The sequence below is a fragment of the Ahaetulla prasina genome, chromosome 2 (genome assembly GCF_028640845.1).
Source record: "Ahaetulla prasina isolate Xishuangbanna chromosome 2, ASM2864084v1, whole genome shotgun sequence".
NCBI lineage: Eukaryota > Metazoa > Chordata > Lepidosauria > Squamata > Colubridae > Ahaetulla > Ahaetulla prasina.
In genome coordinates, this window is record NC_080540.1 from 292,103,261 (window position 1) to 292,117,357 (window position 14,097).

The 14,097-nt window shown below is 40.3% G+C and overlaps 1 protein-coding gene across 2 annotated transcripts in view; it reads left to right on the top strand.

The window, feature by feature from the left end:
• ST8SIA5 (ST8 alpha-N-acetyl-neuraminide alpha-2,8-sialyltransferase 5) overlaps positions 1–14,097 on the top strand; it is a 65,199-nt gene that overhangs the window by 35,589 nt on the left and 15,513 nt on the right. For both annotated transcript variants that reach the window (XM_058173164.1, XM_058173165.1), the window contains 3 exons: positions 1,858–1,950; positions 2,750–2,836; positions 9,138–9,282. In XM_058173164.1, coding sequence (XP_058029147.1) covers positions 1,858–1,950; positions 2,750–2,836; positions 9,138–9,282 — 325 coding nt within the window. The remainder of the gene's footprint in view (positions 1–1,857; positions 1,951–2,749; positions 2,837–9,137; positions 9,283–14,097) is intronic.

Sequence of the window (14,097 nt, forward strand, 5' to 3'; positions counted from 1 at the left end):
ATTTTGTAAAATGCCTTACAAAATTCATTTTTTAAAAATGGGTTGTACAGATTTCTGTCAGTTTTTAAAGAACAGCAGACTAATCTGGAATATTAGATATTTGACTTAATTTAAAATTAATTTAATTGACAGTGAGAGTTGTACATGATGGCACTGATAGGAAAAATATGCAAAATATAAAAAACCAGATTCTTTTTTTTTTTTTTTTTTGCATTTATATCCCGCCCTTCTCCGAAGACTCAGGGTGGCTTACACTATGTCAAGCAATAGTCTTCATCCATTTGTATATTATATACAAAGTCAACTTATTGCCCCCAACAATCTGGGTCCTCATTTTACCTACCTTATAAAGGATGGAAGGCTGAGTCAACCTTGGGCCTGGTGGGACTAGAACCTGCAGTAATTGCAAGCAGCTGTGTTAATAACAGCCTGCATTAGCCTGTTGAGCCACCAGAGGCTCAAGGCAAGATTTCCCCCAGTCTCTCTAGGAGCAAATACAGATAGTTCTCGACTTTACAACCGTTTGTTTAGTAGACCGTTTGAAGTTACAACAGCATTGGAAAAGTATAACTTAGAACCATTTTTCATACTTACGTCCATTGCAGCGTCTCCCTCGTCATATGATCAGAATTCAGATGGTTGCAGAGCCCTGGGGTCATGTGATCACCTTTTTGCAAACGTCTGACGAGCAACGTCACTAAGGACGACAGATTCACTTAACAACTGAGTTACTAACTTAAAATTGCACTAATTCACTTAACAGCTGTGGTGAGAATGGTCGTAAAATGGGGCAAACCCACTTAACAACTGCCTTGCTTAGCAGTTTTTTTGCCTTGAGCCCAAAAAAAAAAGAAATAAATTGGCTCAGTTGTGGTCATATGTTGAGGACTATCTGTAGACTAATGATCTGTTTTAGGTCTTTGAGATGACTATAAAAGCACCAGCATTGTCCATATAATGCACGAAGACCTCAAAGTTGGCTTTTTACAGCTGGTTGAACCTGGACAGGGTTCTTGCTTGCTTCAGATCCAGCCCATATTTATTCACTTATTTATTAATTAAGTTTATTTGCCATCCATCTTAACATATAGAAACAATTCTGGGTGGATTACAGCATTAAAACATTGGATAGTTTATGGTTCTGGGTCATTCTGCAAATTTAGAAAATGGGTTAATTTGGTAACCAAAGAAAGAATTTGTGTGAACAAAGCTGTTGCATTTTTGGGTGGGTGGGTGGGTCTGTTTCTTGTCGGTTTCCTCATTAACAGAGGAAAGTAAAGGGATCTTTATACAGTAAAGGGACCTTGGAGGTCTTCTAGTCCAACCCCCTGCTCAGGCAGGAAACCTTACACCCTTTCAGACAAATGTTTGTCCAATCTCTTCTTAAAAACCTCCAGAGTTGCAATTCTGTTCCACTGATCAATTGTTCTTTCAGGAAATTTCTCCCTTAGTTCTAGGCTGGTTCTCTACTTGATTAGTTTCCACCCATTGCTTCTTGTTCTACCCTCAGGTGCTTTGGAGAATAGTTTGACTCCCTCTTCTTTGTGGCAACCCCTTAAATATTAGAAGACTGCTATCATGTCACCCACATTACTTCTTTCATTCAACTAGACACACCCTATATTTCTGCAACTGTTCTTCATATATTTACCCTCCAGCCCCTTAATCATCTATGCTGCTCTTCTCAACCTCTTTTTTTGAGACTACTGTATATGCTCTCCAAACCACAGTTAGATGACTGGGACTTATGAGATTGGTTGACAAACTTATTTGGAAAGTGTACCCAGTTGTGTGAAGATGATGCTATCAGCAGTGGGACCTGACATTTATTGTTGTATCTCATTTGTTCTTCCTCAGGTACTTTGAATATTATGATGGTCCTTTTGACTACAACTCTACAAAATGCCTGGATCTAAGGCGGGAAATCATGGAGTTGAAGGTCCTGACGTTGTAAGTAGGACATATACATTTCTGTTGTCCTAGGCCAGGGGTCTGCAAATTTGGCTCTTTTAAGACTTGTGGATTTCAACTCCCAGAATTCTGGGAACTCTGGGAGTTGAAGTCCATAAGTCTTAAAAGAGCCAAGTTTGCAGACCCCTGGCCTAGGCAATGCTGAACTGAAGGCGTGGCAAAATCCAGCCTTTTTTGGTCCAGAATAGGTTGTTGTCAAATTTACAGGGATGCTCAGAACGTGTAAGGCAGGGGTGTCAAACTAGATTTCTTTGAGGGCCAGATCCAGGAGTGAACTCCAGCAGGTTCTGACAGGTTCTGGAGAACCAGTAGCGGGAATTTTGAGCAGTTCGGAGAACCGGCAAATGCCACCTCTGGCTGGCCCCAGAGTGGGTTTGGAATGGAGATTTTGCAATATCCTTCCCCCAGGAGTGAGGTGGGAATGGAGATTTTTCAATATCCTTTCCTCCAGGAGTGGGGAGGGAATGGGGATTTTGCAGTATTCTTCCCCTGGAGTGGGGAGGGAATGGAGATTTTACTGTATCCTTCCCCTGCCACGCCCACCAAGCCACACCCACAGAACCAGTAGTAAAATTTTTTGAAACCCACCACTGGTCTGCATATCTCTCTCTCTCTCTCTCTCTCTCTCTCTCTCTCTCTCTCTCTCTCTCTCTGTAGACATACACAGAGTCTTCCTTGACCAGGACAAAGTTGCATTGTTGTTGTCCAAATTGGGATGTAGATGCTGCTACTTTTGGAATTCAGCTCTAAGGTGACCATTTCTTTCTGCCTATTTTAGAGCGAGGCAGACGGAGTTGTTTGAAAGGTGGAAGAATCTTCAAATCTGCAAATGGGAGCTGAATATCACGGAGGCCAACTCCTTCAAGTAAGATGGGGGTGAACCCGGGGCTAAGAGATTTTAGAAAACCTGATCCAATCCCTAGCCCCAAACTATATCTTGACAGAGAAAATGGATAATTGTTGTGGGAGCTTCATCACTGGAGACTTTCAAGAAGAGATTGGACTGCCAGTTGTCAGAAATGATGTAGGGTCTCCTGCTCTGGCAGGGGGTTGGACTAGATGACCTACAAGGTCCCTTCCAACTCTGTTAATCTGAAACCCGAATCTGATTGCAGGTTTATTGTTTTTCGGTTCCAGGCAGAAGTATAAATTAATTCATTTCTACTGCTGTGAGCATATCTGCCTGGCTGTATTTTATTTAAAACCGGTCAGACTACATAGAAACCATCAGCGTTCCCAAAAGAAAACCCCAACTCCAAGTAAAAACTCTGAAGCAAGCATCTTTCAAAGTTCTATTTACTAGGATAGGTAAACTGGCACATCTGGGAAAACCCGAATCTAAAAGGTCCGGGTTTTCCCTCAGTAAATCAAAAAACCCCAAACCCATCCCCTCACTCCTCAGTCGATCACATGCTCCAATCGCCAACCGTCCCATCTCGAGACAGCACTCCGACCGCTCCTTCTCCAGATGCAGGATCGGCCTGACCTTGACCGACAGAATAGAACAGAATAGAATAGAATTTTTTATTGGCCAAGTGTGATTGGACACACAAGGAATTTGTCTTGGTGCAGATGCTCTCAGTGTACATAAAAGAAAAGATACCTTCATCAAGGTACAACATTTACAACACAATTGATGGTCAGTATATCAATATAAATCATAAGGATTGCCAGCAACAAAGTTACAGTCATACAGTCATAAGTGGAAGGAGATGGGTGATGGGAACGATGAGAAGATTAATAGTAGTGCAGATTCAGTAAATAGTTTGACAGTGTTGAGGGAATTATTTGTTTAGCAGAGTGATGGCCTTCGGGAAAAAACTGTTCTTGTGTCTAGTTGTTCTGGTGTGCAGTGCTCTATAGGAAGAACGCTATTACATCTAAAGACAAGCCCTCTACTAAATCCCCCCTCTTACTTTCCCACGTATGAGAGAGTGGCAGCACGGAAGCTTCCCGCCTAGTATGGCTTCCAAAGCTGACAGGAACCAGCCAATGTGATGTGTTCAACAAACCATACTTTATTACAGGACCAAGTCACTGAATCAGGTGATGGTTCCTCTGAGCTGTGTCTCCTCCAACATAGCAGGGTTGAATGTGTTGGGATTGAGATAGGCTGGGTTTGGAATTCTGGGAATCCTGAGAGACACCAGATAGGAGGAAACTGGGTTACCTAATGTCAGACACCTCCTCTTGATGTTCTCAGACAATCTTCACATTTCTACTTAGAGCAGAATAGAATAACAGAGTTGGAAGGGACCTTGGAGGTCTTCTAGTCCAACTCTCTGCTTAGGCACGAAACCCTATAGCATTTCAGACAAATGGTTATCCTTTCTCTTATTAAAAACTTCCAGTGTTGGAGCATTTCTGGAGGCAAGTTGTTCCACTGATTAATTGTTCTCACTGTCAGGAAATTTCTCCTTAGTTCTATAGATTGCTTCTCTCCTTGATTGGTTTCGATCCATTGCTTCTTGTCTTCCCCTCAGATGCTTTGGAGAACAACTTTACTCCCTCTTCTTTGTGGCAGCCCCAGAGATATCAGAACACTGCTATCATGTCACCCCTAGTCCTTCTTTTCATCAGACCCAATTCCAGCAACTGTTCTTTATGTTTTAGCCTCCAGTCCCTGGAGACTTGGAAATCTGGGGATTGAACCTTGGGCCTTCTGCTAATTCCACTGAGATGAAGTGGGGTATTTCCTTCATCCCTACAGATATTCAGTATAGTCGACAGATTATCTGGCCAAAACAGAGGAATACAGAATAAAAGATTTGGAAGGGACCTTGGAAGTCTTTCTAGTCCAACTTTTTGCTCAGGCAGGGTGGCTTTATTTCTGAACAAATAGGTGTCCAATCACTTCTTAAAAACCTCCAGTTATGGAGCACCCGCAACTCTAAGCTGTTCCACTGGTTGATTGTTCTCATTGTCAGGAAATGTGTCCATATTTTGAGGAAGGATCTCTCTTTAATGAGTTTCCATCCATTGCTTCTTGTCCGTCCTCAGGTGCTTTGGAGAATAGATTGACCCCTTCTTCTCTGTGACAGCCCCTCAAATAAGGAATCCTGTGCTTCTCTGTCTCTCACTAACCCTGCTACACTTAGCTGGCTGCCCTTAAGTGTGTTTTATTGTGTTTGACAGCAGTAGGTAACACTTAGCAATAGCACTTAGCTATAGCACTTACTTGTATACCACTTTACAGTCCTCTCTAAGAGGTTTACAGAGTCAGCGTATTGCTCCTAACAATTTGGGTCCACATTTTACCCACCTGGGAAGGATGGAAGGCTGAGTCAACACTGAGCCAGTCAGAATCAAACTGCTGGGGGACTTCCGGGTGGCTCCGCTTCATTAATGGCGGGCTATCTCAGACCGTCAGTTCCGTGTGATTCTGTAGAGCCGCTTAGACAGCGTTAATCTGCTGTCAAGCGACTTGGAAATCTTTTCCCTCGGGCAAAGAGGGAGAGGTGAGCATTCGGGCTGAAGTAGAGCCCCCAGGAAAGCACCAGGAAGATTCCTGGTGGCTTGATGGGAACGCTCCTTCTATAGCCCGAAAAAAAGCTCCAGAATCCGGAACGCTTCTGCCAAATGGCAGAACAAAACGCAGCGTCCATCTCCGCGACTGAAATGGATTACTGAAGGACTCTAACGCGGACAGAGCTGAAAACTGGAGCGTTAGCATTTGATTGTAACAAGATTTTAACTCCCTGATAGAGAATGTATTCGTAGTCAAGATTGGAGATGATGAAAGGAAATGGCGTTTTGTGTATTGCAAGTAAATGGCGTTTTGTATATTGGAAGTGAAAGTTAAGGAAATGCTTATTACAATTGCTGGTGTGGAACCTTTAAGAAGAATATAACAAGATATTTTTTTAAATGGAATTTTTATTTTTTATCCTTTTTTATCTTTTTATTGCAATGTTTAAGAAGAAAAGTTTATTAAATTTTTCTTTTTTCTTTTTCTTTTTCTTTTTTTTTCTTTCCTTCTTCTTGGTATTACTTAGTTTAAAAATGGCTTTCAAGCAAAGAGATTTAACTATTTCTAAAATACTGGAAATTTCCTCACTTCAGATATAGAAATTGAAAGAAGATATTAAAGACGGCTTAAGGAATTTTTTACAGGAGCTTATGGAGGTTCATCTTTCAGAAATAGATCAAAAATTTGATGAAATGGAGAAAGAAATATTGGATTTTAAAGATATGGTGGAAGAACAGAGGAGGGAGATGAAAAAATTAAAGGAATCAATTAACCCATTATTGCTATCTAGTATTCAAACAGAGGAAAGACTGGAAGAAATTAACCAAATTAATTTAGATTTGCAAAGGAAAATAGATGAAGTTCAAATTAATTTGAATTTAGAAAATAAAATGGATGATATTCAGGTTAAGGTAGATAGGGCAGATGAAGAAAGGGTTATATTACAATATAAATTAATGGAATATGCTATAAGGGTGAGAGGATTAAAAGAATGTAAAGAAGAAAATTTGAAAGAGATTTTTACTCAGGCCTTTGCTCAGATAGATGGAGTGGAACCAGAAGATTTTGAAGTTAATATTGAAAAAATTTATCGTGTTAATTCTTGGTTGGCAAGGCAGAAGTGTTTACCGAGAGATGTGGTTATTTATTTTACAAATAAGAAGATTAGGTATGGAATTTTGCAAGCATTTTATAAAAATAAATTTCAAATACTAGGACAAGATATAATAATGATGAAGGAAATTCCTCCTAAATTGTTAAGAAAGAGAAAAGAATTTGCCTTTTTAGTGGATGAGCTTAAGAAACATCAGATATATTTTAGATGGGAGATTCCAGCTGGCTTAACAGTGAATTGTAAAGGAAGAAAGTATTTTCTTAATACAGTTTTTAAAGCACGAGATTTCTACACTAATCTATTAAAGATTGGGAACCCTTTATCAATAGATGTTAAGTTGAATGGTGAATAGATGGTGGAAAATGTGTAAGATAGAAGATAAGGGGAGTGAGAATGTTTAATTTTATTATATATGATTATGGTTAATTTTTGTAAATGATTTATTTTATTATTATTATTATTATTATTATTATTATTTAAATTTTTATACCGCCCTTCTCCCGAAGGACTCAGGGCGGTTCACAGCCAGATAAAAAATACACAATAATACAATATAAATACGATTAAAATACAATTAAAAAACTTATTAAATTGGCCAAGATTAAAAATTTAAGATAAAAACCCATTAAAAACCCATAAATTTAAAAACTAACCCAGTCCAGCGCAGATGAATAAGTGAGTTTTAAGCTCGCGACGAAAGGTTCGGAGGTCCGGAAGTTGACGGAGTCCTGGGGGGAGTTCGTTCAGGCGGGAGCCCCACAGAGAAGGCCCTTCCCCTGGGCGTCGCCAGACGACACTGTCGCGCCGATGGCACCCTGAGGAGTCCCTCTCTGTGAGAGCGCACGGGTCGGTGAGAGGTGTTCGGTAGCAGCAGGCAGTCCCGTAAATATTTATATTTTGGATATAAATGTGTAATTTTAGGGGTACTATTTGATATATTTGAGGTATAAAGGAATAGGAAGATGGAATATTGTTTAATTTTGGAGGATAGATAGTAAAATTTAATTTGGATTAAATATTATATTTGAGAGATGGATGTAATGTTGTTATATGGTTAACTAGAATTTAATTGTTATAACTGATATATTTTGGATAAGTTATAGGTGTAATTTTAATAATGTTATTTGATATAAGTAAGGTAAAGTGAAGATTTTAATTATTACAATTGACATATTGTGGAGATAATATAGGATTAACAATAATATTTGTAATCTGATTTGATGTATGTAAATGATACCAAAGATATGAAAAGATGGATTATTGTTTATCTTTGGAGGTTGGACAGTAAAATTTAAGAAATTAAGTTGGAAATATGAACTATTCTTGAGAGACCGCTTAAGGAAGAAAGATATTTAAGAAGAATCTTTGGTGAATATTGGAAGATGGAACGTTGTTTTGGTACTGATTGATGAAGGTTGGATATTAAAAACTATGTACTTTAATGAAGAACAAATACGAACTCAATTGGAAATTTCTGAGATCGGGGAGTCGAGGTTTTAAGGAGTGACTATGGATTATGATTTGTGTTATATTTTAATTTTTGACTGTTAGTTTTATACCCTGTATTCAGTTCTGGGAAGTCCCGGGGGGTGGGGGGAGGGAGGGGAAGGGAGGGGGATGAGGTAGAAAATGGATTGATGGTTAATGTACAGAGATGATTGAAGATGTATAATCAATGTAAGATCAGAGCTGCCTGGCTACCATTTCAGAATGATGGAAAGGAAGGAAATAGAAGAGAGAAGGAGGTAGGAAAGAGAAGAGGAGGAAGAGGAAAGGAAGGAAGAGGGATAGAAGAGGAGAAGAAAGAGTAGGGAGGAAGGAGGAGGATGTAGATAAGAGAAGGGGAGGATGGTCGTGGAAAATAGAAGAAGGTAGAGAAGGGAAGAGAGTTAAAGGAAGGGGGTGGTGACCGGGCAGGTCCGATTAATTGTATATGATGGTACATTAAATATGTTATTGGATATGAATGTTAAAATAAAACTTTTTAAGCAAAAAAAAAAAAAAGAATCAAACTGCTGGCAGTGAGTAGTGGATTAGCCTACAATACTGCATTCTAACCACTGGGAAGAGAAGGAAGGAAGGAAGGAAGGAAGGAAGGAAGGAAGGAAGGAAGGAAGGAAGGAAGGAAGGAAGGAGGGAAGGGCATTAGCAATAGTCCTTAGACTTTTACAGCTTTACAGCCCTCTCTAAGTGGTTTACAGAGTCAGCCTATTGCCCCACATTTTACCCACCTTGGAAGGATGGAAGGCTGAGTCAACCTTGAGCCTGGAGACATTCGAACTACCAAATTGCAGGCAGCTGGCAGTCAGCAAAAGTAGCTGCAGTGCTGCATTCTGACCACTGCGCCACCATGGCTCTTATATAGACTTATATACAGCCTTTTCTAAGCGGTTTACAAAGTCAGCCTATTGCCCCCAATAGTCTGCATCCTCATTTTACCGACCGCGGAAGGATGGCGGGCTGAGTCAACCTTGATCCAGTCAGAATCAAACTCCTGACAGTGAGCAAAGTTAGCCTGCAATACTGCATTCTAACCACTGCGCCACCACGATTCATGTGTATCCTTTCTGCTTCTTCACATAGGTCTACTTTGTCCAGATGCTGCAATGCACCAGCTTTCCTCTTCACAACACAAAAGAATACACCCCTGGGAACAGACCTGAAATATGAAGTGGACACCAGCGGCATTTTCCATATCAACGTCGAAGTATTTCGAATGTTTCCTAAGGTGTGGTATACCTTTGTTGACTTAAAAATAATTCTCCATACGTGCAGGTAGTCCTTGACTTACAATAGTTCACTTAGTGGCCGTTCAAAGTTAAAATGGCACTGAAAAAAAAGGTGACATGACCATTTTTCAGACTTATGACCATTTTTCAGACTTATGACCGTTGCAGGATGCCCATGATCATGTGACTTACATTCAGATGCTGACTCACATTTAGGATGGTTGCAATGTCCTGGAGTCATGTGACCAGTGGTGGGTTTCAAAAAATTTTACTACCGGTTCTGCAGGTGTGGCTTGGTGGGCGTGGCATGGCTTGGTGGGCGTGGCAGGGGAAGGATAGTGCAAAATCTCCATTCCCACCCCACTCCAGGGGAAGGTTATTGCAAAATCCCCATTTCCTCCTGATCAGCTGGGACTTGGGAGGCAGAGAATAGATGGGGGCGGGGCCAGTCAGAATTTTTACTACCGGTTCTCCGAACTACTCAAAATTTCCGCTACCGGTTCTCCAGAACTGTATGTGACCAACTTTCGCGACCTTCTGACCAGCAAAGTCAATGGGGAAACCAGATTCATTTAACAACTGGGTTACTAATTTAACAACTGCAGGGATTTCCTGAACAAATGTGGCGTGAAAAGTTGTAAAATGGGGCAATTTTACCAATTTAGAATAGAATAGAATAGAAAATAGAATAGAATAGAATAGAATAGAATAACAGAGTTGGAAGGGACCTTGGAGGTCTTCTAGTCCAACCCCCTGCTCAGACAGGTAACCCTACACCACTTCAGACAAATGTTTCTCCAATCTCTTCTTAAAAACTTCCAGTGTTGGAGCAGTCACAACTTCTGCAGGCAAGTCGTTCCACTTATTAATTGTTCTGTCAGGAAATTTCTCCTTAGTTCTAAGTTGCTTCTCTCCTTGATTAGTTTCCACCCATTGCTTCTTGTTCTACCCTCAGGTGCTTTGGAGAATAGCTTGACTCCCTCTTCTTTGTGGCAGCCCCTGAGATATTGGAACACTGCTGTTGTGAGGTTTTAAAACATCCAAAATTTATACTCACTAATTCGACAGACAACTCTGATGTGCGAACAAAGAAGGTTTCTTGAATTGGCATTTGCAAAGGCAGACCTCCACGTCCCTTCCCAATTTGGATTGAGATTGTGAAGCGGACTTTTCAAGTTTCACACCAGGCATTTATACATTTCCACATAATATACTGTACGTCACCTCACACCTAACATTCTGTGTTTATGACAAACGTGAGTACCCCTCCCTTCTTACAACGGATCTATCTTATCTTGTCTTTTACCATTTGTCCGGAGCGTGGGCTTACTTCCTTGAACATTCAGGAAGTATCATTTGTGGTTTTTATTTGGCCTCGCTGCTGAGGCTTGCAGTAAGAGTTATTGACTTAAAGTATTTTATAATTCTTCTGATACATTTTATAAAAGAATAGCTTTCCATCCATTCTCACACTATCGTGTCTCCCCTAGTCCTTCTTTTCATTAAACTAGCCATGCCCAGTTCCTGCAACCGTTCTTCGTATGTTTTAGCCTCCAGTCCCCTAATCATCTTTGTTGCTCTTCTCTGCACTCTTTCTAGAGTCTCCACATCTTTTTTTACATTGTGGCAACCAAAATTTCTCACTTAGCACCATAAATGTTGGGCTCAATTGTGGGTCGTAAGTTTGAGGACTACCCGTAGCTCTGATCCCTGTGGTTGGATGCAAAGACATTAACCTGGATTTTGTAGCAAGTATGAAAAGCGAGAAAAGATCTGAAATAAATAAGTGAATTACGTTGACTTTCTATTGCTGCGATTCCCTTCATGGCTGCTCTGATTACTCTGCAGTCTGCCATCTCATTCCTGCATATCAAGAGATAGGCAGCAATAATTTATATTTAGCACAGCACATCACAGAGATATTTTTTTAAAATTTATTTTTATTTTGTCACAACAATATATGTAACTATCATACAGAAAGGTTATATAGTATATAAAGGTATGAGCATATATATATGTGTATGTATGTGTATATATATATATATATATATATATATATATATATATATATATATATATATATATATATATATATATATATATATATATATATATATATATATATATATATATATATATATATATAGGAAGAAGAAAAGAAAAACAATAGGACAGGAACGGTAGGCACGTTTGTGCGCTTATGCACGCCCCTTATGGTCCTCTTAGGAATGGGGTGAGGTCAATAGTAGAAAGTTTTTGGTTAAAGCTTTTAGGATTATGAGAAGAGACCACAGAGTCAGGTAAAGTATTCCAAGCACTGATGATTCTGTTACAGAAGTCATATTTTCTGCAATCTAGATTAAAGCGGTTGACATTAAGTTTAAATCTATTGGTTGCTCTTGTATTATTGCAATTAAAGCTGAAGTAGTCTTTGACAGGAAGGACATTACAATAGATGATTCTATGAGTTAAACTTAGGTCTTGTCGAAGGCGACGGAGTTCCAAGTTTTCCAAGCCCAGGATTTCAAGTCTAGTGGGATAAGGTATTTTGTTGTTTACAGAGGAATGGAGAACTCTTCTTGTAAAATATTTCTGGACACGTTCAATTGTATTGATGTCAGAGATATGGTGAGGGTTCCAAACAGGTGAGCTGTATTCTAGAATTGGTCCCTAGCTATGTGGAAAATGGCCAATCAACATAATTTAAATGAGGACATGGAATCAGTTGGTAGCTGCAGGGAGATTTGATCCACTAACTTATTGGTTGAGTTCGACTCTACATCACATGATAATGGAATTTATTCTGTTTTGGTGTCGTGTGACCCTCAGCCTACTGTGGTTTATTTAGCAAACAGAGGATTGTTCAAAGGAGGACATTTATATTGATATATTGACCATCATTTGTGTTGTAAATGTTGTACCATGATGAAGGTATCTTTTCTTTTATGTACACTGAGAGCATATGCACCAAGACAAATTCCTTGTGTGTCCAATCACACTTGGCCAATAAAAAAATAAAATAAAAATAAAAATTCTATTAATCCAGCTGTTTGCTGGATTGACCTTTGCTTCCCACCTCTTTGGTTATTATTCATTTTGAAGTTATTTCGAATTTTACTTTTTCCCAAAGTCTCTGGGAGTTACATCAGGAATCTCCAAACTTGGCAATTTTAAGACTTGTGGACTTCAGCTCCCAGAATTCCCCAGCCAGCCATTCAGCCAGACTTCAACTTCCAGAATTCCTCAGCCAACTCAGAAGTCCTCAGTCATGGCTGGCTGAGGAATTCTGGGAGCCGAAGTCCCACGAGATGTAAAATTGCTAAGTCTGGAGACCCCTGAGTTAGATAACTCCAATCATTTTCCGGTATCTAACATTCAGTTCTCAAGACTTTCTCTGCCATTTGGCTTTTAGATTCTAGATTTCTTCTACCTTGGGAAAGCATTTATTCAGTGGTGAAATCTAATTTTTTTTTTCTACCGGTTCTGTAGGCGTGGCTTGGTGGGCATGGTGTGGCTTGGTCGGCGTGGCTTGGTCGTGGCAGGGTAAGGATACTGCAAAATCTCCATTCCCTCCCCATTCCTGGGGGAAGGATATTCCAAAATCCCCATTCCCTCCCCATTCCTGGGGGAAGGATATTCCAAAATCCCCATTCCCTCCCCACTCCTGGGGGAAGGATATTGCAAAATCCTCATTTCCTCCCAACTCCCGGGGGAAGGATATTCCAAAATCCCCATTCCCTCCCCACTCCTGGGGGAAGGATATTGCAAAATCCCCATTCCCTCCCCACTCCTGGGGGAAGGATATTGCAAAATCCTCATTTCCTCCCAACTCCTGGGGGAAGGATATTCCAAAATCCCCATTCCCTCCCCATTCCTGGGGGAAGGATATTCCAAAATCCCCATTCCCTCCCCACTCCTGGGGGAAGGATATTGCAAAATCCTCATTTCCTCCCAACTCCTGGGGGAAAGATATTGCAAAATCTCCATTCCCACCCCACTCTGGGGCCAGCCAGAGGTGGTATTTGCCAGTTCTCCGAACTACTCAAAATTTCCGCTACCGGTTCTCCAGAACCTGTCAGAACCTGCTGGATTTCATCCCTGCATTTACTGCAGTTGACCTTGTAGTAGAAAACTGACTAATAACTTTGCCTCCATGGTTAATTGGGTGGTTAGAGAGGCCAGTATATTTTTCCAGCTCTTGGAGAGCAGGGGATTACCCAGAAATGTTGCACGTATTAAATTTGCCACCTGTTAGTTGCCTGTAAACAATCTACTATGCTATCCTCACAGCCCTAATGGATTGTTTACAGTATTTTCTTTTATGTGCCATGCATGCTTTCATTATTTTTTAAAATCACATTTGTTTCTAGGTTGCAAACTCATAAACGACATATGACCAAAATGTTTGTTGCTAAGTTGTTGAGTGAGTCTTGCTCCATTTTACAACCTGTCTGGCCACAGTTGTTAAGTGAACCACTGCAGGTGTTAGTAACACAACTGTGAAATAAATCTGGCTTCCCCATTGACTTTTACTTGTCAGAAGGTCGCAAAAGGAGATCACACAACCCCGGGAGACAGCAACTGTCATAAATATGAGCCAGTTGTCTAGATTTTGAACGTGTGACCATGGGGATGCTGCAAGGGTCGTAATGTGAAAAACAGTCATAAGTCACTTTTTTCAGTGCTGTTGTAATTGTGAATAGTCACTAAATGAAGTCTTGTGAGGACTATATGCATAAAGGTAAAGGTTCCCCTCGCACATATGTGCTAGTCGTTTCCGAATCTAGGGGGCAGTGCTCGTCTCCGTTTCAAAG